Source organism: Lonchura striata, chromosome 1 (genome assembly GCF_046129695.1).
Source record: "Lonchura striata isolate bLonStr1 chromosome 1, bLonStr1.mat, whole genome shotgun sequence".
NCBI lineage: Eukaryota > Metazoa > Chordata > Aves > Passeriformes > Estrildidae > Lonchura > Lonchura striata.
The window spans coordinates 12,183,600-12,209,787 of record NC_134603.1 but is presented as its reverse complement, the minus strand read 5'-3'; the positions used below and the strand labels follow the sequence as shown (position 1 = coordinate 12,209,787).

Sequence of the window (26,188 nt, the reverse complement as noted above, 5' to 3'; positions counted from 1 at the left end):
GCAGTATAACACAACTGGTGTTAATGCAATTTTGCAGAGCTTTATAAATAACCTTTACTGGAGGAAAGGTCACACACAGAGCAGTTAGTGGCAAGCCTTGTAATTTGCAGAAAACAAAACAGAGGTAAAGAGGGGAAAAAAGGCATAACAAACAGCTTTACTTTCAGCAGTTATGCAGGAATTCCTTGGAAAAGTAAAAGAAGCTGTATCTGTTTTTATCAGAAATAGATATGCCTAGACCTGAAGACATTGCAGAGATACTGCTTTAGCTGAGGAGAAGGAAATCTCTTCAGATCTGGGGATAACTACCTGAGATGGTATATTAGGCAGAGCTATATTAAAAAAAAAAAAAAAAATTTCCACTTTGCATCTCAATGAATGCACTTAATATTATTGACACAAGTTCATACATACCCCAGTCCAGCTAAATCTGAAACAAGGTTTCCTAAAGCTGCAGCTGGAGGGAGGAAGAGAAAAAAAAAAAGGTATTATTTTAGCTAAAAAAAAAAAACAAGCAGCTCCCACCCTCCAGTGACCCTCACTTACTCTCAATTTACATAGAATTAAAGACTAGACTTAAGTTCCTTATATTTTAGTGTTTTTATTCTGACCTTATTACAGTTTAATAACAGCAGCATACTAGAATTAGTAAGAGGTGCAACTGTTTTTCTCAATTTACACGGAGAAAGCTTGACAAATACAAAATGACAACACTGACACCTAGAAATCAACATAACTTTTGAGATCAGAGTTAAGAACAGCTGCACATGATTGTCAGCTCCATGCAGCTAATGCTGGACACCAAGAAAGGCCTTCCCAGTGCCTGAAGAGGCAGAGGAGCACTGGAAATAGAAGGAGCTGTCACTCAGGTATGCAGCTTTGATAAACATGTCAATATATACATGAACTGTGTCAATTTAAGAAGAAATACTGCACACAAGTGAACAAAGTTACACACAAAATGCAAGATTTCACAGCAGACCTTAGTAAGATAAGCTTCTCTGTGACTATCTCACATTGAACCAAGGCCTGCAAATTTCCAAATCTTTGACTCACTCTGCTGTAACATTTTCAGTTAAGCTCTCCCTCCTTGTGCTTTTGAGCAATGCTGCACCTGCAGCTGGTGGATCCATGAGCACCCCTGACACTGCAGAAGCACCAAAGCTGTCGAGCAGAGCTTATCAGTTTTGCCCCAGTGCAGGAGCAGGGTGGCTGCTTGGCCTTCCAGTGGTATCTCACCAAGGCAGAGGAGCCACCAAGAAGTGCAGTAAAAAGACACCAACACTGATCTCCCCTTAGCACTGCAAGCACACAGCAAGGTACAAATACATATATCCACATATATTGACAGTGGGCCCTGGGGAATTTAGAGCAGTTCCATTACAGAAACGTAAATACACTTTCCCAACTGCCCCAGGATTTTAATTACTAGGTTGAAATCAAAACAAGCATTTCAAAAACTATTTTAACTGAAATTCCATTTCTACAAATGGAATATGTCCTAGCTTCACCCAGAGATTGTTTCTTTATTAGGAAAGGCAGCTGCAAGACTGAGGAAGAGCCATTTCCAGCCCTGTGCACTTTCAGCCTAAAATATAGGAATGTGCCATATCAGTCTAAACGTGCTGCAACTTTAATACTTGCCTGCCATAGTTGAAATTCCTAAGACAACTCCAATTGACAATTCTATCTGGGTTCCCTGAAAAATAAACAGTTTTCTCATTATTTGAGGGATTTGGAGTTAAAATAAATTATACTGTTACAACTGACAGAAGTATTGTTTATTGCTTGTATATGTTAAAAGTGGAAGGATAAATGGACTTTTTTTTTCTATTAGATCACAGAGATCTTATCTTCCTGGCATATATTCCCCCCTAAAGCAAGGGCCTAATTCTGAAAATCTTTCAATATTTCATTTTTACATATTTCATACTTGTACCAGGCAGCTGGCAGACAAACCTACAACCCTGCATATCCCTGCATAGCATCTTCCCCACTGCAATTCTTAGCTCAATGTAGAGCTCTGAACAAAAACTTCTACAAATACTGAGCGAACAAATAAAACACAGTATTACAGCTCCTTATGTTTTCAGCTGAAGAAACAAAGCCACATGGTCTACACTGAGACATCAGTACATGGTGGAAAGATGAGAGACAATGTGCATAAACTAAAACAAGACATGTTCCAGTTGGATACAGCAAATCATTTTCCATCCTGAGGACAGCTGGGCATTGGAACAGGTTGCTCAGACAGGCTGCCCTTGGATTTCTCAAATCCCTCAGGACAAAACCATCAACAACTTGGTCTCGTCTTACAGCTGGCTCTGCTTTGAGCAGGAGGTTAGACTAGAGACCCTGAGAAGGTCCTAAGCAGGGGACTTTCTAGACTAGACCTCATAGGCCATTCTATTCTGTTCTCTTGAAAAATATGAATCTTACAGATTTGTTCAAGGAATTAAACAGTGAACTTACCGCAGCAATCATAATTGCGTTATCCAAAAATCCAAACCCTACAAAAGGTAATGCATTGTGGAAGAACACTAAAAGAAATAAGTAACAAAGAAAAAATAAATATTTATAAGAGAGTTCACTAGTGCACAGGAACAACTGAAATGTCTAATATTGCTTTTAAGAGAAACAAAGCCAAAATACACATAATTCCTTTCCTACTGGTCACCTTTTTGTTGCTGGCAGGTGTGGTAAAACCCTTTGCTACACAGAAATGTTACTAATGGCTTGTGAAGGACCAGCTAAACAACCTACTTTGAAAATACTTGTACAATTTCAGATGGAAGCCACTTATGCCTACTAATGCATAAGAGAAATACTTAAAACTACACAAACTCTGGTATTATTTACAGACCTTACAGTGATGTGGCAGTATCATTGAAGATCATCAAACTGTCTCACAAGAGAAAGGCCCTGTCCTGCAAGTCCCTTGCTATTTCTGTGCAAGAGCTCCATCTTCTTCACACATCCCTAAAATTTCATATTTAAAAGCACTGTTTAGAGATAAACAATTCTTGTCAAAACTCCTTCAGCCAAATCTGCAAATGCTAAGGTGGGTTTCACTAGGGTGTCATATACTGTTAATTATATCACAATTTAAATTATGAATTGTATCTTGATTTTGTTTGTGCATTATCCTCAGTGCAAGTTAGACTTGTAGCTGCTTCTTAATACATTGCTTGAGAAACCAAGCTTCACCTTTTGTTTCACGTACTTTCTTCTTTTTTACTTCTAAAACCCATTAAATCCTTTCTGAAAATATTTTCTGTTGCAGAAACTTGGAACATGCTGGTCTGAGTAATTTCTAAAAATGAGCACTGTGCTACAGTATCATTCCTTTTTGTACTGCTTCATTTTCTTTCTCAGGTTTTTGCCTGTAAGCTTTTGATGGAGTTGGGATTAAATTTGCACAGCGTTGTCTCCAGTTGAGTTTCAAGGTGCTCACCTCATAAGACTAAATACAGCATGAGGACAGACTACATGACAACAATACAGCTGAAAGTTTAAATTTTTCATTTTTTTAACATTTAAGATGCAGCATTCCTTTTCGATTTGGTTGGAGTTTGGGGTATTTTTTTCACTTCATGTTGGACTATAATTTTTACATTTTATAAACTTAAAGAGATGCAAACCTAGGAAGAGGGACAAAAGAAGAGTACATGAACCTCACAGTCATGTGAAAAGAAACTGGTACCAGTACCTTTTGGGATTCCTTTCTGCAGGCAGTATGAATCCATGACCACACAAAACATCCAAAGCCACATTCAAGATCTTTCATGCTTAGGTACTAGAACATGAATGGTCATCTGTAAACTACTTTGTGAGAACACACCTATTTTCTAAAGTGCACAGGCAAAAGACTACAGCACAAAACCTACAAAACTTTCCAATTATTTTTAAACTATCACAGGATAAACCCACCAAAACGTAAATAACAAAACAAGCACACAGATATGCCCAGTATTTTCAAAATGTGTGTACTGGAGCTAACTGACACCTCAAATTCTTGTTGAAATGCACATTATTTTGGAATTCATGGAGCAAACAGAACTCCAGGGACAAGGGGGGGAACAAATTAGAAAAAAAAAGTAGATATTTAGAAAAGGAAAATGTTTGCTTAAATAAATTTGCTCAGTGCAGAGTACAAAACCACAAAAACATGCTAATTTGGAAACAAAATCAGAATTTGATTATATTATATATGGTATTATAAATGCATAATCTGTTTCCAATTTCTCTGCAGTTTTATACCACTTCTCAGTCCTTTTAAAACACAAAACCTCCACAAGGCACTGCAGCACCAACATTGCCTGGCTTAGAAAAACAATGTCTGCTGCTGGCTTTGAACTGTGTGCTCTCATTTGGGCTTTCTGTCCTACTTTCTCTAAGCGTTGCACATTCTCCAGCCGAGGTGTTATGAAACAAAGGCAGCAGGGTGAGTGTTGGTGCTTGCTTTGGTTTTCTTTTACTCCATACAACAGGGATGAGGACAGACCAGCACTTGTGGAACACAGATGAAGCCAATTCAGAGAGAGACTGCACAAATACAGAACCACAGTCAACAAACATTCTTCTTTTACCATGTCTCAGTTGTCCTGGAGATGGTGGTGCAACCTCCAACTTCTCTAGAGAAGTCAAAATGAAATGAGAAAGTTAGCTGCTTCATCACAAATTCAGTTCATTATCAAGTCTTTACCAAATTTCTAGCAGGCAAAAAAGCAGTTATGTTACTTAACAGCTTTCAAATGGAAAGAAAAATACTTCACACCTAGATTTTTATTATTTTTACAAAAGTTAACATGGTATTAAAATATTACAAGCTTACACTAGTATAAGTGATTATGCAAAGTAACAGCATACTTCAGAAACAGTCCAACAGCCATCTTAATTAGAAAATTACAAAACCACACTAAAATTAGAAAAATCAAATCTTCTACAGATAATTGCATGTTATTTTTTAGAGGTCCTCTAAACATGCAGCAGAGAACCTTGTTTCCTCCAGAGAGTCTGCAAAACAAATTCTACCTTTTTTATTCTCACAAAAGGTAATTTTCATAGCAATATAACAGTTAAAGAAAAATAGAGACCACTGATTTTGGTATCAGCAGATTAAGTTTGGTCATTTGGCACATGTTTCAGGTATTCTAGAGTCAAATCAATGAGACTTTGCAAGGACCAGGACATCACTCCTGAGCCTGACAGAGTACTTTCTCTACAAGAAACTAACGCAGTTGTGACCAGAGATGCTGGGCTTCTGCAACAGCAAGTTACTCGTTTAACAGCAGCAAGGGAAAAAACCTAGCTACTTTTTTAGGTTTTTCTTATACTCAGTATCTACATTAAAAAATGCACAAGACCTCCTTTTGAAAACAGAAAAAAATAATTCCTCAAATATTTTCCAATATTATGACAAGTTGTTGCCATACTTCTGCTGAGGTAACTTCTACAGACAAAGGTTAAGAATGGTAAAATGTGGAACCTACAATACTCGAGTATTCAAATTTTACTTGGGAAGACAAGTACATGGAAAGACAATGCTGCAAACACAGAGTGTGATTAATTTGAGCCTATGTCTCAGCACTGCAGATCGGAGTGAGTATTCTTGCATCCAAGGCACTCTTATATTCAAAGCTATTTTAAGGAAGAAATGAAAACATTAACTTAAAGTATCTTTGAAGAAAAAATATTAGATCATAATACCACTATTTAGCCAACCAGGACACTGACTTCCAAAATAATTTTACTAATTGAAGGTCTTTAACACTTTCAAGCTCAAGCAGTTACTGAAGAGGTGCTTCCTCCCTCTGCCCAATATAAACATGACCTAAGCTCTACAAACACCAGGTGTACTCACCATGCAAATGGGACAAGTTTAGCCCAAATACGACAGAAATAAAGATTATTTTGCTCTCCCATAGAAAATGCCAAGGAATCCACAGATTCAAAGCTCAGGCTAGAAGAGGAACATGGTAAATATAAGGAGCTCCTGTGAGAGTGAATCTTCTGAAGCCTTGAGTATTGACAGCAAGAAAAATTCAGACCAAAATTTTCAGTATGTGTTCACGGTGAATGGCATTGGGGGCAGGACCCATTTTCATATGGTCTCCTTATTTTCTCACAGGTTAAGCAGATCTTTTACAGAAGCACGGACAAAGAAAGAACTATCTGTATACACCAGTACTGCCCTTTGGGCAGCTCTTCTCAGAGACAATAAATTTCCACAACACTGGGGAAAATCTGGAGCCACCACGAAATGGAGATTAGCTGAGGCCACTGTTTCCAAAAGGTCCAGATGCCCTGAGGGTGGCTGGGCAACCTAAGTCAACACTGTCACATTCCTGATGGAGCTTCCCTAAACTCATTTGCTCCATCCTGCTGAATGCCAGGGAGAGAATAAACACCCCAAACCGAACACAAGCACAGGATGTCACAGAGGGCTGCCCTCCATGGTTTCTGCTCTGATGGGAAGCACTCACACCAACCACTGTGGCTGCTGGGCTTCCTGTGGCACTGCCACTGAAACCGCCCCTGCTGCAGTGCCCATCTAGCTTCTACATCTAGGTCTCCATATAAAGGTTTCTGTGATAAGAAACTGTAACAACATAAACAAATTTCCAGGAAACATAATACCTCTGAGGAAGACATCTCTTCACAGTTTCCCTGATTGTGACAGCCAGTTAGATTAGATAATTTCAATCTATTTTGGGTATCAATACAGAATACAAAAGACTATTCAACTTGTCACAAAACATTACAAAGCTCTAGGACATCAGCTCTCTGGATTTAACTACAACCAAATTTGATAGCACCTGTCAGTCTACACGATTATATTCTACTCAGTCTAGCTAGACAGCTATTTAAAAAAGCTAAAAAAACCCAGTGAATATTTGATTTGAGAAACTTAGTGCCACAAGGAAGAATTAAGGGTGTTTGGTCGAAGGAAAAAGAAATAAAAATGTCTTGCATCTAGGCATAATGGGAGTTCCAAGTTATAATAACTAAAAAGCTCCTCCTTCTGAACATACATCAAGGACTACCTTGGGACATTTCTAAAAGAAGGGAGGCTGGGGGACACTACTTGGAGGTTAGAGGAAAGACAAATTTGTGCAAGATAGAGGGAAATACCATGGGGTTAAAAATATAAACAAAAATTACTTAATCATTGACATAATCTGTTTCAGTAGCATGGGATTCCTGCTAAATAGGCATTTTATCAAGGAGTCCCTCAACACTATCAGGACATAAGTTGCAAGAGAGGTCACTGGGGACAGTACGGTGGCACCATGCTGTGGAGAACCAGACTGCTCCTGATCAGCCATAGGGAGCTCATGCCAGTAATGGCATCTTCCTACTGCACATGCAAGAACATTATTTTATAAAAGAGAGTCTTGTAAACTCATGTGGAAGCATGTCTGGCTTACAGCTTCCCTCACCATCAAGATAAAAATTAATCTGTGAAAAAAATGTGATTACACATATTAATGAGACTGGGATAGGAGAAGTCTTCCAGATGAAGTTCAGTAACTGGTGCTGGTGAGCCCTGCACATGGTCTGGACAGGGCAGCTCCCTCTCTGCCTGAGCCAGGACAGAGCCTGGGAGAGTGTCTCATTCCCCCCAGCACAGAGCAGTGGGGCTCAGAGCCTGTCACACGGTACCTGCAGGACCAGGCTCATGGGAAAAGCTGTCCCCTCTGGAGCACCAAACAAAGTTTTAAAGCACAAAGGCAGCTTCCCTGAGAACTGATGCTCTGCCTCTGCCACGCTGCTCACTGCAGGAAAGGGTTGCTCCAGCTCAGCTCTACTTGCACAGGCCAAAGATTGGTCTAAAGCTTGGACATGGGAAAGGAAAAAGAATTAAAGCAGAAAAAAAAACCCAATCACTGTGGCATGAAAGCCAAAAACCTTTTTACTTCCAATATTATCTTTTTAAAGCATAACGTATTTTAAAACTCTGCAAGATGTGAAGGCACTGAGAGCCAAAAAAATTTCTTTAAACAAATTTCTTAAATCTCTAGATAGCAAAATGTATTTCAGCATAGGGTATTTATTCATAGGAAGTTGTTCTGACTATATGAATTTTCAAGACTCAGCAAAAAATGAGAATAAAAATATTCAGAGAGTACAGTAAAGGAAACATGTCCTTTGTTTATTTTCCCAGAGAGAAAACAAAAATCTAAATTGCAAAACCCTCTTTAAAGAGCTCAATTCAGTCAGAATCAAACAATTCTGGAGAAGAGAAGAAAACAACTCTAAAGTACTCCAGAATTGCATTTCGCAATGGCCATTCGCCATCTCATCCTGCGTCACAGCACTCAACAAGACATAGAATTCATCTTATTGCAGAAGGAATAAAATGAAATGGTGAAGTGAGGAATTGCTATTTTCTAACTGACATTCATTACCATAAATATAAACCAAGGTTCAAGTGCAATACATGTCATGAACCCTGAATTAGCAAAGTCTGGGAAGCAGAAGAACATTTACTGCTTCTTAAATCTGTTCTTGATATTTTTAAAATTTATACTACCATCTTTTCCTCTAACTATTTTTAAAAAATAGTTAGAAACCAGGAGGTGGGAGGAGCATGGGGGTAAAGGAGTAAAATAGGAAACCATCAACATAAATAATACTGTTATCCACAATTTGGCCCAAACCCAGCAAGTTAAAGCCACTTATAACAAAGTACTTGCAATTTAGTTTTAGAATTATTATTCTTAGCTGACAAACTAACGACAACTGACTAAAAGGTAATGGGAGCGCATTTATTAAAAAAAAAACCCAACCAAAATCTAGCAAGTTGTCATCACCAGTTTCTGAATTATAAATTTTTTAAGAACTGGCATACAAGAGAACTTGCAAGCCTAAAGGCATGTATTATGTTTGATTTGAATTGCAGGTAACACCACCATAAAATTTTATAGCTGAATCTGCTACTGTCACCCAGGGGCAGGAAACACTAACACTGAACGCAGGTACTACTGCCAGAGCTATCCTAGGAAAATATTTGCTTCTGCTGAGTATTGCCATATCTGAGATAAAAATATGAGCAGTGTTTTATAGATTTTTAAATAGTGACTGAATTGTTTAAATTAATTATTAAACAATGGAAGAGGAATACAATAAATACTAATAATCTAGATCTATTATAAAATCATTTTAGGCTCCAAAGGCATGTAATCTAGAAGTTACAGAGGGTTTTCTCTTGAATTCATCAATCTCTTTCTTCCAAAAAGCCTGTCCAGATAATTTCAGCTAATCATACAGATACACATCACTGATACTGCAAAAACATTACTTACACAGAACAAGAAATCAGAACAATTTTTTTATCTACTAAAAAGAGGTACTCCTTTGCATGTGAATTCATGAGAGGATCTATACAACCAAAATTCTGGATTGGAACCTAAAAATGAGCTGTGTTATTGCTTTGTTCAGAGATGGATCTTCAAAATTTCTGACTGACGTATAAGTTCATTTATGGAATAAGCTCATAAGACACCTCCTCATCATCCTTTTTTCTTCCTCTGCTCTTCCTCAATGTTTTGACCAAAACTGCAATCTAGCAAAATTGAAAAATCTTGTCCCATTGATCTTCAATTGGGTTCCCTTAATATTCCAGGTGGGGAAACAACAATTCATGAGTTGACAGTAAAAAAAATTCTGCATCATTTGTGATAACTTACAAGTGTTTTCCTGTTACTACAGCAATTAAGGCATGAAAGGAGGCTTACTTGTGCAGTGCTAAATATAAACCTGGATGTCAGCCCCTTCAGTCACATGCCCAGCAGAGGGAAAGCTGGGCAAAGCTCTGGTACAAATAGAGGAGGCGATAGAAAATTTCTCTACTACTGGAGAAGGTAACTATGTTCCAAACAAATATTCTGCATAAATAGAAATAGGACAGGTTTTTTTGTTGTTTTTTTTTTTTTTTAATACTCCCTGTAACATTGTAGAGAATTACAAAATGATACAAAACCTTGAAGTAGCAGGAGATTATCACCTTTATTTGAAACTTTTGTTACATCTATTGAACAAAGGACTGAACAAGCTTTGTAGGAATGCAGTGTGTTCCCTTCAGAACAAACCCCAGTAGTGACTTCAGGCTTCGTTCACACCTATGATCCTCTATAGTGAGTATACAATACACTTATCCTATTATCCTTTTAAAAAATGTGGCTCAGTATTCATATCTTTTTAAAGATGCTTGACAAAACAGAGAGACCTGAGGTGGGAACCCCGACTGGAAATGTAGGAGAAAGCATGAAATGTAAACAGCTACCCAGAGGCTCAAATCACTGTCCCCATCATTAAGAGGGTTTTATCCTTGACCTAATCCCCATCTCCATCAGTGCCTTAAAAATGTGAAGGTCAGCATTTCCACTCAAGTAGGTTCATGCCAAAATAGTATTTGCAGTGGTTTGCTTAAAAAAGGTCTCAAACCACAGCTGGAAAAAAAAAAAAAGTTAGACTTAAGATGCTTGCCTTGGAATTCAAGGGGGTTAATCAGCTAAAGTGATGACAACACAGAAAGGACTTGCAGCTTGTAACAGAGATGCAGCATAAGGATAGAAATAGAGAGTGTGAGCTGTCTCCTTCAGAGAGAAATAGAAAATGTCAGAAAAACAGCTGAAGTGTTTGCATAAAAGTGCCGGGAATGCAGTCAAACTGATAGGAGACCAAACAGGAACAATATTGAGATCCATGTTCCACAGGTAAATGCTTATATTATTATTTGTTGAAAAAAAAAAAAAAAAAAAAAAAAGAAGATACTTGAGAGCTGCCAAAAAACAAGCTTCCTATAGTAATTCCCTGACTGGAAAGAACCATCTGCAGAGTTAAAATTCTCTACCTCAAAAAACCAAATACTTATCCTGCCAAGAGGAGGCTGGCTCTGCCTTCCCTCCTCACCTTCCACATTTCAATGCTGGAGGACTGCAAGGAGTTCTTGGGAGCCAGAGGACGGACATCTCCCAGTGGCACAGCATTTTAGATCAATGAATCTTTGCCTGGGCTTATTAACAACCTCTCCACTAGATTTGGAAAAAGATCAGATGAGTCCTTCTGACTGACAGAGTAGAATTAGTGTCATCCAAATATATTCATTTAACTGTTTCAGTAAGGAGAGATTTTGGCACTTCTCTGTCAGTAAGGTTTTTTTCTTGGGCCCCTCTCATTCAAGGGAGGGATCTAGGCATCATTTCATGGGTCAGCAGTTGAGCAGAGTACCAGCACAGCAACAGTGCTAAACTGGAAACAAGACCACGGTATCTGTGCATCAGAGTGCAATACATTCCTGTAAAAGGACAAGCAAAACAATTCTGTGGGACACCACAAAAGATTTGTTAACAAAAATTATCAGCACTCTGTGCACAATCAGAAATCTGATCTACTAGAGAACTTTCATCACCCTTAAACAGTTGTGTTAGGCAGCATTTCTGTCTAAACATGAGAGTTCATGAAATATCTAAGGAGTTATATGTACAATATCCTTTATTCATTTATGTTCCCCCCAGGCTCAGCTTTAACAAGAAATCTGAAAAGCTGGCGAGAGACAAGCTGCTTTATTCCTGCCCCTCCTCTCCCTTATGCCCTTTCCCATCCTGCACAAAACTATATTCCTTTCCCCAGGAAAGAAAGCCAGTGGGAATATGGTTTTAAGAACAGGGAGCAGCTTTGGCTTTCAAGGCCATGTCTGGTACCTGCAGCCAGCTGCAGAACCCCTCAGAGGAGACAGCTCAGTGACAACAGCTTGTGCAGAACAGAGGGGAACCACAACACTCCCTCTTCTGCTGCCCTGGCACAAAACAGAGTGTAATAACACAAGGGGCTTGTGCCCAGCCACAGCTGTGCTTCCCACAGCCCCTGGCACCAGCAGTACCTGCACTCAGACAGCAAAAACCCTTCCCACAGCCACCACCACCCCAGGCAGCTGCAGCAGCACCAGGCAGGGGGGGGCTGGCTTGTTAAATATGTTTGGTGGGATTATTCTTTTCCTTTGAGAAAACTCAACTACAATCTTTACAGAGAGCTGAAGACAAACTGCTATTAAATCACATACCACTCAGTACCAGCACTCTCGTGAGCAGAAAGTTCCATTCCCTGACTGAGCATGACCTTGGAAGCAAGTACAACTACAGAAATAAGCTTCTGTCTGAAGTAACTTTAAATGCATGTGGAGTTTATTGCTGTTCATCTGTCTCAGACTTAAAAAAGCAACCCAAAATAAGAGAGGACAGATAAATCAAATGATTGTCAAACATTTTGTTACAGATTCATACTAAGTGTAATGACATTCCTCCTAATTCTTCATTGCATAGGGGCATTAAAGACGAAACTATGAGCTGCCTTGAAGTCCTTAAGAATCTAATAATTCCTATCAGCAAAAGGAACACCATAGGAAACCAGTGACAATTTAAATTCCAGCCATAAATTACATTCAAATAATTTGTGCCTCTCTATATAAATGCCTCATGAATACAGGATGCAGTAGGAATGAAGTTATTCTTAACTCTTCACCTGCTGCTAGAGGTAATGCAGTAGATTCATCACTTTGATACCCCCTTCCCTTCCCTTCCTCACATACCTTAGCAAAGCCTCATTTGAGAAATTAGTCTGACTCTCCCATCTGACTCTCTGCATAGTCAAATTCAATCTGCAATGACGACTGTCTCTGGCAAATAGCTGAAAGAATGATTATAATATATAAACAGATGAAATCACTTCACATGAAACTTCACCTTAAAATATTTTATTTTAGCTTTAATTTAATAAGATTATGAAATATCTACTGGGTTGTTATGCAGCTGCATTATGCAATAATTTATTCTGCACGTGAATTTTAAGTTCTAATAAAAAACTCACTTTGTTCACAAAAATTAATCTGAAATATTTTGAAAGTTTTGTAAATAAAGTCAGACAGAAGGAAGAAGCAGAAGACAAAGGCTGCTGTGTTCTACTCTTCCTAAAAGTGAACAGTTCTGATTAAGCTCACTTTTTACTCTTTCAACCAATTGCCTTTATTCTGCAAAACAAAAAAAGGAACAGCCTTCTCCTGGAAAGTGTTTCTCCAGCCTCTGGCAAGCATGAGGCCTCACTCAGGAGGATTCAATCACAAGTGCATCCCTGCAGCTTCCAGCTGCAGAGCCAAGGCAAGCTTCAGTTCCTGTCACACCCCTGGAGTATAGTGCCAGCTGTGCACACACTCCCTCGAAAGCTGCCTCAGGACCTCTGCTCTATGAAGAGCTGCACATCTGGTCCATCTATTTAATCCCAATGCTTCCTCACTTTCTCAGAAAGTACCCAATGCCAGTTTATGAAACACACAGTTCTGCTACTTAGGACATTTTTTGGTTTTCAGCTTTACAAATTTCCCCTTTTCCACTGACAGTTTATTTTAACCTGTTCTTTTGTCACAGCTCCACTGTAAGCAGGCAGCAGAATCCTGTGAGTACTGAAATTACACCCATCACCTCCAGTTCTGCTAATCAGCTTGAGAATTAGTGAAGTACAAGCACAAATCCTCAGCTTAGAGTTTTCTGCATACAGATACCTGATTTGTTTTCCAGAGGAGAGGAAATATGGAATCTAATGTATTTAACACTTCTCCCCATGGCAATGGAAAGTATGCTGTGGCACTGCCCACATCAGTGACATACTGCAATGCCACTATTTACTGGAGATCTTAATGAAATATGCACCCCTTTAGCTTTTCACAGTGCAATGGAGACTGATCACAGTGTGCCTCCAGCTTGCTTTCCTTCCTCATTCTCTTCTCCCTCTGCTTCTCCAAAATCTGTGCAATGTTTATACAGCTCCTTATCCAGCAGCAAAGAAGGGGAAGGATTCAGGCTGAAGTTGTTTTTTGCAGTGCTGAAGCAAAGTACTGTGGTGATGTGGGGGTAGCCACTCAGACCACGATGAATAATCCTGAATAGACAGCCAGAGGAAGGGAGTGGAGAGACAGCTCCCTTCCTAGGCACAAGACAAATGTTGAGTTAAAAAATATAATTGCAAGTATTTGCCAAAACTGCAAAGGTAACCTGGGAGATAAAACCAGTATTGCTCACTAGTGCAAGTCACCTTGTGCTGCTAGCAACACAGAGATCCCAGAACAGGCTCCTGCCTGAGGCACAAAAACCCTCCTGGCCCTTCCCATGAGAAAACAGAAAGGCAGAAACTTATGTCACATAAAAAACTGCACCCTGAACTGAAGTCATGTTGTTACTGCAAGGGGTGATTTGATACTTTCCTCCTGTTTCTAAATTCCCACCTGATCATGCATTTGGGACTTCTTTATTCTGGCACTTGTTCTCAGTCAGGTACACAGCCAGGCCCAGAGAAGACCTCCAGTGGGACCATGGGAAGCAGAATTGAGACTTTCATACCCAGAGGTTTTTTGGGACTGGGAAAGAACACTCATTTACAACAACACAGGTGAAGCCAGAGTAAATCCACACCCATATGGCCAAGTCACATCTACTACTCATCACCTCATCCACAGCTCTTCCAGGCCTGCTCTTACCCACTGCAGGAAACCAGGGAGAATGCTTTTTCTCTATGACTGGGAAAAAGCAATTAAATTGAGTTTTTTTTAAACTGAGCTTTTAACACAGGATCAGACACAAATCACAGTAAAACTCAGTAATCTGCAACTGCAAAAACTGATGTTAGCATGGAAAAGAGGTAGACACAATAGGTTCCTAGCATCCCACTCTGAGATGCAATCCAACAGTGAAAACTTTACAAATCCAAATACTTTTTTTTGTTGTTTTGGTAAACCATATCCAATAAACAAATAAAAAACTTAAAAAAGGTCACATATAATTCCCAATAAGAAGTCTTTTTCAGCCTGGGCCATTTGTGATTTGTCAGAACTCAACTGCACATTGGTATACTTCTTCTGTTCAGGGAAAGGGACACAGAATCAGAAGTCTGTTGAATATTTGCAAGAGGAAAAGTTCACCAGGCTGATTATTTATAACAGCACCATCACTTTTGCAGCTACCTATTTATTTGATTTACTTTACTCCATAAAATAATATAAAAAGATAATGAAATTGTGGAACGAGTGTTGGGTTTTCAGCTGCTGTACCATCTCTTCTTTATGGCAAAAACCTTTATCAGACAATATGGCTGGAAATCTAGCTGGAAATTGTTAAATATCACTCATGAGCAGAACAGTTAATTTTACATTTGTAACATCAAAGCTTTACTCGCACTTTGTGAAAATCAACCTGTTACTAGAACTGAAGCAAAGAAACAACTGGATCAAGAGGTTATCTGTAATCTGAAAATACAAGCTGATGGTATTTGAAAGGGAATCTGGCTAAAGAAATTAGTTTGTTCCATGCACATTTTTCTCCAGTATTCCACAACATTAAATAAAGTAAAAAAACACAGTTTCTACTAGTTCAGACTGTTATGAAAGATGGAATGATATCCTCATGGAGACTGATGATTCATACCCTTAGTGCAAGATAAGTTACAGCAAACTGGCCAGTACTAAGGGATAGATCACTGCACAAAGTCAAACACTATCAAGTGCAAATAATTTTAAAAGTTACTGTAACTGTATAATAACCAGAAACTGATAATGCCTAAAAGAAAAATGTAGCAGGTCAAAGTGCAGCAATTGTTGGCTCCCAGTAAGGATTTGGACCCGAGCTTTGTGGCAGTACAAGTTCACATACCACAACACAACCCAAAGCAGAGACGTCTGTCCATGGCACAGACAAGAATCACATACTAGGGACTGTCTCCCCCAGGGCTTCCCAGAATGTTTTGGGAATCCCAGACAACAGGTCCCAGACTATCTCCATGAACTGAGCTCTGGGAATCTAAGGCCAGGCCACTCTGGACACTGTATTTGGCTCTTCTCAGTTGAAGTTGGTCTCACTGTAGAAACCTTTTTGTCTCAAACTTTTCAATTTTTCCTGAAATTAGAAAGATTTTTCAAAGCTGTGTCCTTCCCCCAGGTCATGCGGGAGCCTTTCACCAGGATCACTGCCAAACAGTAAAACATGTTTTAATTCTGGAAATGCCTAAAAGCCATGAAGTATATTAACAGCATTAAGGAAAGGTTTTATCCCTACACACAGGCAGTAGGAGGTACTAAAATAAACCACCTTCTTCTTATGGCTGCTTTAAGCCAATAGGAGAGTTAGAATATGATCCATCTCAAAACACAGTGTTTTAAATATGTATCTATTTCCCCTTTCTATTATCTAGAGAAAATAATGTGATTTTAAAAAATTATCTGTTAATATTTGCCAAAAGTATCTCAGTCTAAATAAAATTTAATAAAAACTCAAAAGATATCCAAAAATGAATGAATATTATGAACCCATTACATACAAAATCAAACTGGCAATTGATGCAGGCGAAAAGTATAGCAAGTAGCAAGTATCACTATGTACTATGGCTGCCAGGGAATATGCTATTAACAATTAGCATATAAATATCTAAGCACCCTAAATAAATGAACACTGAAAAAAAAATCTATGGTTTTATAGTCCATAGTTTTGAATGAAACATGCACTCTGCTGGGTTGAAAAAAGTATTTTGTGGGCTTTGCCTTAAAATACTCCCCATGTTTCAGAGGAAGCATGTGTTTAGGCATGAGTTAGTCACGTCCCAGAAATTCCATGTTCATTCACTGTTAAAGGAAGTTCTCACACACAGCAACAAAACAGAAACAAAAATACATGCTTTCAGAATATTTGAAATATAACTGTACTAATTTAAGGATAAAGCAGAAGGGAGGCACAAGGCAGCTCACATATTCATGTCCAACTTTCCCCAAAATGAGCCATTTTCATAAAAAAATCCCAACAACAGCACAGGGACCCAAGACAGCTTCTTTAAGTACTCTGTTTGCATGATGTATTTATTTTTCCATTTACTTGTTGTTTTTAGAAAGGATTTTTTTTCTGGAGACAACAGATGCCTTTGTAGTTTCATATTTGGATTGATTAAATAATAAATGAGGCTGACTAAAGCTAAGAGTTTTCAGTTGAATGAGTCAGCTTTAAATAATTTCTTTCTCAGAGAAACTGGCAGACTTCCTTTTCTTTTAATTGAGGTTACACACTAGAACCTCTGTGTTCACAGAATACACATGATCTATTTCATTCGTGCCTGTTGCAGGGAGATCTAAATGTTTTGAACCTATCACTCTCAAGGGTTTAAGTTGCACTCTAAGTAAAAGCTGCATTTCAAGTGATCTTCATAAAAAGCCCTGAATCAAAAGCAGCTTTTGTAATTGACAGGAGAGTTATTGGGAGACAGATATTCCTTTTAGCTCTAAAATGTACTATTTTACAAAAGACACAGCTGAAGAACAATGGCTTCAGAATCAGATTTTTTTTTCTGATTAATGATATAAAAGATATTTGTGCATGACACCTATTTTGTATTCATCACATGCTGAAACACATGCAAAAGACAAAACAAATTTTAATTGGAGCAATCTTTTATTTTAATTGAAACAATCTTATTTTACCTTTGGCAGGAAAGGGCAAAGGCAGCTAACTAAATAATTTTTTTTAGTAATAGCATCATTCCTACATTATATTTGGACCCCATAATTTAATGCATATCACTTTCCAAGAAAAAAAGCATAAGGTAGCTGATACTGAGCTGCTTCAGAAAAATGAAGCTGCTTCATAATCTGAAATCTCTGGTCAAGTATTAACTAGAAACTCTAGTATAGTGCAGCAGTTTCCAAAAGACCTGTGCTTGCAACACCTTGGTCAAATTAAGCATAAGTACCTGAAGATGTGGATTGCTGAAATTCTTGAGACTGAAGGCTTTATATGAACACAAACAAAAACTGTGTAGTTTTATTTCTTGCAGCAATACATGCCAAATGCATCAAAACAAGCATGCAGGAAGTCTGTCAAACTAGCAGCCTGCTGGCCTTATGCAATGCACATGTCAGGAAACACACTTTTCCATTTGGGTTTTTTCTACTGTACCAAATTCACTGGTCGTCTCAGGCAACTCTAGGTCCTCTGCTGGCTTCTCGAGTGGTACCAGTGGTTTAGGATACCTTAATGCTACAACGAGTTTTCAAAAGCAAAACAGCAATCAGTCATTATTTAAATTATTCCAATCAATACTGAAGCAGCCATCAGCAATAAAAAATCCTTTATAAATATTAAGACTGAATTTCTGTGAGTTTTACACCAATTCCGCTTGATTGTTACAGGGTTTTCTCCACAAAAAAAAATAAGAGAAAGTTTCTGCATTCAAGCAGAATGAATCTGCTTTAAGTTATGTGAGCAAGTAAAATTTCAGAATATGGAAGCAAACCAAACCACAACAGAAAAATCATGAACTTCAGAAAACACTACCTTGCTGCAGGTAGTTAAAAGGTAGACAGTTACAGCTGACACTTTCAGAGAGTAGTTTCAGAACAGTTTTATCATGAGTGACCATGCACCAATTTTCTTGTTTATGACATTAAAACTTCAGCCCCTAAATTACCTAACAGTCTGGGTTTGAAGGGATTTAATGATCATCCCCATGTTAGACTGTTTAATGATCAACCCCATGGGACACCTTCCACTAGACCCCCTTGCTTCAAGCCCCATCCGACCTGCAGTTGTAGGAAAGGGGCACTCACAGCTCCTCTGGACAACTTATGCCAGTGTCTCACCACCCCCACAGTAAAGAATTTCTTCCTAACTGAAGAAAGGCTCTCCAGGCCAAACAGCCCAAACTTACTCAGCCCAGAGAAGCAGAGGGGCAGACACTGACCTCTTGTCTGTGGCAGACTCAAGGGAAAGGCCTGAAGCTGTGTCAGGGAAGGTTGAAGTTGGATATTAAGAAAAGGTTTCACACCCCGAGGGTGGTCCAGCACTGGAACAGGCTCCCTGGGGAAGTGGTCACAGCATCAATCCTCAAGAGCTCAAGAAGAGTTTGAACAATGCTCTCAGGCAAATGGTGTGATTCTTGGGGGTGTCCTGTGCAAGGCCAGGACCTGGACTTGATGAATCTTGTGGGTTCCTTTAAACTCAGGATATTCTATGATTCTGTGATTCATGAGGTTCAGATGTTAATGAAAATGATCAGTAGAGCCTCAGTTACACTTTTCCTTCTGCACTCTGCCTTCATGAGAGAGCTCCAAGACTCTGGGCAGGAGGTGGGGGGTATATTTAAAAAGTTTCAAAAGCAAAATGTAGCTCATCCTTCCATCTGAAACTGAGTATTTCTTTCACCACCTAGTATTTTTGACACAGCAGTGAGATTGGTAACAGTCCTGGTGTAGACTGCAATGGTCTGAGAGTATAAAGGAACTCACAAAGGCAGACTGGCAAGAGTTTGTCATTTTACCAGCTTGACAGGGCACTTCAAACTTGTGAATTAGACACTCGCCAGCAGTCTGCCAGAAGACCTTTTCCTAGAATAGCAACCAAACACTAGAGTAAAAAAATGTATTGCCCTAGGTCACAGCAAGGGACAGAGAAGTAGGTGACACTGCTCCACACAGTGTGGCATTCACCTGCATGTGCTGGGTCTGTGAGGGAGAGAGGAAGAGAGAACTGTCCCACCAGGTGCCACAGTACCTGTCAAAGCTCAGCAGCACGAGCAGTTCCTGTCTCCCAGCTCAGCGGGCTGAGGGCAGTGCTTGCCACAAACCTCGCACTGTGAAATCACTCTTCAAACAGGACAAGTACTTCCAGAACGATGGAATTATGCTTTGTTGTGTTAGTACAGATTCAGTTCTAACAAAAAGAGGTGCTAAAATCCAAGCAGTCCTAAACCACCATGGCAGATGAACCAGTTTGTTCATATCAGCAAGAAGCATCTGACTTACGCAACAGAGGAAATCTTTTTCACAGGAGACTTCTTTAGTGTCTAAAAGCCTCAATGAAATTCACTCATCTTTGATGGCACTGCATCTTTTGAATTAACTTTTCTTTGTAAAGCTGTGGAACTAGAGGCACATAGGCTCAAACACTCACTAAGCTATTCTAGTAAACTGAGAAGCTCATACATTTAACACCAGAACATAAGTCAGTGAGGTTTCTTCTGACACCAAATAAGATTTCACCCAGCAATAGCTAAAACCTTATGAATTCCCTAAGATTCTGCATCAGCTGTCAGCCCAACTGAATGCAAGGAGGTGGAGCCCTTTACCTGCATGCTACGGTTTTGAATTTTTTTTAACAAAAACAAGATGAAGTAACTAGAATTTATGAACAGTTTTCTATCAGAATGCGCCATTTTGGTCAGATTATTTATGTATCTCAGATTATTATGAATGGTATGACATCCCAGTGCCTTCAAAGAAAATCTACCTAGAAACAGCATTCTCCAAAACCTGCAAATTAAATTACAGAACCAGTTGTCAAGACTCATTGCTATGGTGCTTTTGCATGTTTTCCAGGTAATACACAACCTCACCAGGCAGCAGAAGAAGAAATTACACTTCCACTTAGTGATCATTTCACAAAAGTCTTCCACTTAAAATATAAAATGCAACTATAGCTGCATCAAAAGAATTGTGATCAATGTATATACATTATATACTAAAAGCATCTATTTTATGCATTATATATACACATACATACGTATTTTATGTGTATGTACAGAAAGACAGGAAAACAGGAATTGTTTTCCCATCTTTGCAACAAAAGATGGGAAAATAAAGAATTCTCTCACTGTCAAGACTGAGATTTCTTAGAGACCCTAGATAATCACTGTGTTAGTAATATTAATGAAAAGTAGTTAGATTTGGGCTCAAGAATGTTGCAAAGCAGCCCATAAAAGACCAACAGTACCCTAGGAAGCAATAAAGACACAACAAAAATACCAAGTTTAGTATTTCTTACTTAAAGTCAAACCTTTTAGTATTTTCCCGCCTCATTACCTGGCCTGCTGCACTGCTTACAAGTGCATCTTTCATGAATCATCGCACAGGAAACTAAAGGTAGAAACCCTAAATATAAGCTCCTTAAGAAAGAAGATCCATCTTCTTCCTAACACCACTTTTGTCAATGAACTATTGCTATAGAAAGTCAGAAGCATTAAATCATTCTGCATAATTCCTGAAAGATTTTACAATTTCATCTGCATTATGCAAGAAAGAAACAAGAGAAATATGACTATCTGAAGCAAACAAAACTAAGCCTTGTTTACAGGGCACCACCTCTACAAACAGAAAGCAGGACTATTACATTTGAAATCAACCAGCCTATTTGCTACTTCAGTGCTCCTATAACCATGAAAATGAAAAGATACAAATCACTTGTATTCAATTCCACATGTATCATCTCTACCTAGTGCGGCTGGGTGTGGCTGACATGCTTACAAGAAACACAAACTAAAATTTAAAAACTTTGTTTCAAAGCTCTTGGGAAAATGGAACATTTCATTCATCTTTCCAAGGTTCACAAGGGAAAAAAATGTACTTAGACACTTCAATGCAGAGGGAAAACTAAATCCAGATGAGAAAGGATTTGCAGCTGTCTTCAGAAAGAACAGCTCAGTGATGTTTTGACTAAATTTTAAGATAGTAAGATACAGATTATAGTCTAAATCAGGACAGTTTTCAAAATATTTTCTGAGAATTATTCTATCAAGATTCAGTTTCACAGTCTTCCCCCCAACTTCTATTATACAAAATGCATCTATGAATTTAAACTCAGGCTTTCAGCTCTCAGCCATCACATTCTCACAGAGTTCTGTCTTCTGAAGCACTACAACAGCAGAATTTCAGTCAGTGTTTATTCATAAGCTAGGCTGCTTAACCAACCTCTAGTGCCCAGTATCTGGAAGCTCCATGAACCTGCAGGTAATACAGGTGACAAGGTGATGGCAGGCAGGAACATATTCACAAACCTCTCCCCACCTACACTTTTGTAGAACATGTGACTACATATTCTACAGCACAAACAGATGTTTTAAGTTTCAAAAATGCTTCAGAGACTCACCTAACTTACAGGTAACAGCTACAGCTCACCTACCTGAGGACCGTCCTTCAGCGTAGCAGCCGCAGCAAAGGATGGGTTTCCCCGCAGCCTCTGCCATTAGCGGAGGCCACAGATAGTGTGTCCTGTCATATTTCGTGCTAGGGCAATTAGCTGGTGGAACTGCATCCTTCTGGTGGTAGGCCTGGGAATGGGCTGAGGAACTTGCCCCATTTGGTTCTTGATGTGCCCAGGTCTCCCCATATTGCTGACAGCCTCCCCTAGCTGATATGGGGTCTGTTAGGGCACAGAAGAGGTATTGAAGGAAGAAGGTCAAAACTTAACCCAATAAGGACTGTGTTAAGAGGGTATGGACTAACACCTCCCTTTCCATAAAAAATAATGAAAAGATAACAGGCACAAAACAAGCTTAAGCACAGCAGCAAAACTGCATAGCCATTTCATGATCAAGGAGAAACTGATTTTTCAGACTCAAACAGAACATGGGAGTTTACACAAGCAGTAAAGAAGAAAATGTGAAGGTTGCATTTGGATCACTTTCATTGGAAATCAACACAAAAGTACAACAAGGGACCTCAGCTAAAGAATCAGCTGCTGAGAGCCACAGCATGCTGCCAGTGAATAAGAGGATTGATAAGAAACCAAACATCTCTAAAACAGTTTTGTCTTGACTGAACTCATTATTTGTACAGATCAAAAGTGACACAAGTCAATCAGAGAAAGTACCTGGAAAGCAAGGCACAGATAGCTCTCCCCTCATCTGCTACTTACAACCTGCATACCTATTCAGGTCATTGCTACACAGTCACCATTTCAACAGCAGGAAAGAGCAACCATACAAAATATTTCTAAACATAATAAAGCATTTTAAATACAGAATACAAACATCTAGCTCAGAAAAGCCTCTAATTTTCTTCCAAGTGTAGCCCTTCTATCCACCTTGTTGTCTTCTGGCACTCCAGTGTTAAGAGTGATGATACATATCCAACACCTCTCTGACCTTCTTCACACAAAATCTGAATTCTTTCAATACCAATCCTCTACAGAAAACAGCTATGGGCAATAAATTAAAAGTAAGGGTTTTCTCCAATTTCACTTTATCAGACTTACTAGAAGCCCTTTTCAGTTATGATTTTTCTTTTTTCGTAACACATGAAGAAACAGAATTTCTTATAGGTAAAAGCTGACAGCTATTACCATGCTGCAGTCTGGTAAAAATACCCCATGAATACAGCAGGCTAATGGAAAAGGTTATCTACAAAAAAAAGTCTTATCAAGCTAGATGGGCAGATCAAGAATCTGACTCCAAGGATGAGGTCTGATGGCATTACAATGCTTTACGCAGCCCTTACCGATGAGACTACTAAACCCACAACTGAGATTTTGCTGAAACAATCTCTCCAGCATGATTAACCATTACAGTTTCAGGCACAAGTGAATTGCAGTTTCCACTAGTGGACTAAACTTAAAACCAACTAATAATCTCCCATGCAGTAAAATGTCAAAATGCTTTTGTTACTTTGCTTCTAAATCCCGAAGCATCAGAAAGTCACAGCATTTTACACAGTGGACTTTCACACTATAACAGCATCTGAGCAACACGATACTAAATACGACCATCTGTTGATTTATATCTGTATAAAAGTTGAGATACTACACTGAAATCTTAAAGTCTTATTTTGATATCCACCACACAATCCTCCAGATACACAGCTCCATCCTGTTTAACCTGAGCAATAACCAATGAGACAGAAACTCACACAAAAACCTCACAGTAAAGAACCCTTCAGGTGCTGAGGAATTATTTGGGAAGAGCATTAGTTGTTAATATTAAAAAGTTACTGTCAACTTACAGTTCAAAGCATTCTACCCTCTGTGTTGTAAAAAAATAAAACTGATTCACTGTCTGCAAAACAGAAGCGCTGCTCCCAAAATGAAGTGTTTAAGTGAACTACTCTCACTCTGACTAGAAACACCAGTGCTCATATGCAAGTGTGCTACAAACAAAACCAAAGAGATACCTGAAAGGCTTCTGTCTCTTCACAAAAGCCACACTTTTGCAGCTGACCCTCAGACCTGTTCACTGCCCACCCAAATTTGTTTCCAGACATCTACAGAGGAGCCACAAGACACAGAAATGCCCTTTCCAAGGGCACGCTACTATCAAAGTCACAAAGAGGCCTAGATCAAATGCACACTGATCTCTTAAGTACCCGCTATCATCTTCGCTGCAATAGGGATTGTAAATTACAACTGAGGATCAGAACTAGAAGTAAGGAGGCTGTAATTAAGAGGATTTGGTTTTGTCAGCTTTTGATTTGTTAAAGGAACAGTGTCAAGTTGCCAAGAACAGCTGGATGAGACTAGAAAAAATCACTGTGATTTACTTTAATTGGCGTTGCATAGCCCTGTATTCAGAGATACATCTGTAAACCTTCCCAGCACATACACACCGACACTTCCAAGAAGCGGCGCCGGCAGCTCCCCGTGCAGGGAAGTGTAACTCATGAATGAGCTCCCGGAGCAGCAGCAGCCCGGCGTCTCTTAAGAGGTCTGAAATCAATTTACTGCTGCCCTGGTGTCCGGAGGATATCATGAGACACACTTTCCTACTCCCATCCCGAAAAATGGCCACCCGTAGCTCTCTGAAACACCCGGTGAGATGACAGACCCACCGAGGATTTGCCACACTGGGCAAATTTAAGTTCCAAAGGTGCTGCGGATGCTTCTGGAAACTAAATTTCAGGTCGTGTGCCTCATTTATACCAATTACGTGAACACACAGGGGCGAGCGCTTCTCGATGCCTCCTCCCGCTGAGTTTCCTACTCGCCCGAAGGAGTCGCTCGGGCGAGGGGACCGACCCCCGAACTTCAGAGGCTCGGCCCGCTCCGGCCCGGCCCTCCCGCCCGCAGCCGGGCTCGGGGCGGGTCGCGGCTCACCTTGGGCGATGGCGATGGACTCGAAGCGGTGGAGCTCCCGCAGCAGGCAGCTCCGCTCGGTGGAGTGTAGGCTATAGATGAAGTCGCGGGCCCCCTGCGCTGTGTTCAGCGCCTCCATCGGCTCCTTCTTGGGGTGGGTGCCGAGCGCCCGCGACCCCCGCGGGAGGAGCAGCCCCTCGGCGCCGCCCCGCAGGCTGCCCGGGCGGCGGCGGCAGCAGCACGGCGGGCCCCGCAGCGAGCCCAGGCAGGACGAGGGGACGGCGGCGGGGCCCCCCGGCCGCCCCAGCAGCAGCGCCGCCCGGCCGAGCCACGCCGACATGGAGCCGGCGAAGGGCGCGGCGCTCGGGCCGCCAGAACCGCCCGCGGCCGAGTCGCCCGGGCCGCGCTCCCGCGGCTGCTCCGCCGGTGGGGCCGGGCGGTTCGCGCCAGGCACCGCCCCGCCGAGCTCCCGCCAGCAGCGGCAGCGCCGCCCCACCCCGGCCCGGCCCGGCCCGGCCCGGCCCCGCTCCGCTCCGCTCGGGGAGCCGCGGCCGCAGGGCGGGGCCAGCGGCCCGCGGGGCGGCCCCGCGCAGGCGCCCGCCCGGCCGCCCTGAGGGGAGCGGGCCGGCCGCGCCCGGGGAGCTGCGGGCGCTCGGCCGGGCAGCGCTGCTTCCCAGCGCCTTCCCTTGCCACGGCCTTCCCTTCCCAGCGCCTTCCCTTGCCACGGCCTTCCCTTCCCAGCGCCTTCCCTTCCCAGCGCCTTCCCTTCCCAACGCCTTCCCTTGCCAAAGCCTTCCCTCACACCCGCTGCTGTGGTGCCCGAGAGCGCACAGGGCTTCTCGCAGCGCCTGGCTCCAGCAGCTTAGCCGGGCAACACAAATGAGGTTTCGCTTGTCTTTCCCGTTTTCCAGGCCCTTGCCTAGAGTATTGTGGTGTTGCATCATCCAGTTTTAGGTTAAGTACACTTCGCTTGCATATAGCGGTGTTATTCTTTTAAATTAATTGGCAGGTATTCTACCTGACACACCCGGAACAGTTATTTAAAAGAAAACACATTAAGGACAGAATTTATATATTGAAGTAACAGAGGTTGCTCTAAAATCAGGTTTGGTTTTAAACCTCTCTTAGCTTCGCTGATACAAATACCATCCATTGTTCAAATGCCACAAATACCACCACAATTGTTCACTGTTTTTTCAAAACATTATATTCAAATTGTGTTAGATATTGTAATTAGACTGTGAAGAACCTACACAACCACAAGGAACTCACATATTTTATGCCTGGTTCATTTAATGCGAAGGTGACTTCAGAAAGCATTCAGA

General features: G+C 40.6%; 1 protein-coding gene across 3 annotated transcripts in view; it reads right to left on the bottom strand.

Moving 5' to 3' along the window:
* The window catches only part of TMEM65 (transmembrane protein 65), a 30,560-nt gene extending 5,357 nt beyond the window's left edge, over positions 1 to 25,203 (bottom strand). The window contains exons 1-6 of one of the 3 annotated variants that reach the window (XM_077782147.1): positions 24,885 to 25,203; positions 21,981 to 22,220; positions 4,590 to 4,634; positions 2,473 to 2,540; positions 1,645 to 1,699; positions 415 to 457 (exon numbers count right to left, since the gene is read on the bottom strand). In XM_077782147.1, coding sequence (XP_077638273.1) covers positions 415 to 457; positions 1,645 to 1,699; positions 2,473 to 2,540; positions 4,590 to 4,634; positions 21,981 to 22,220; positions 24,885 to 25,203 — 770 coding nt within the window. Of the gene's footprint in view, positions 1 to 414; positions 458 to 1,644; positions 1,700 to 2,472; positions 2,541 to 4,589; positions 4,635 to 17,984; positions 18,066 to 21,980; positions 22,221 to 24,884 lie in introns of all 3 variants that reach the window. The other 2 variants (XM_077782149.1, XM_021542319.2) reach the window with 2 other exon arrangements.
* Positions 25,204 to 26,188: the final 985 nt, after the last annotated feature.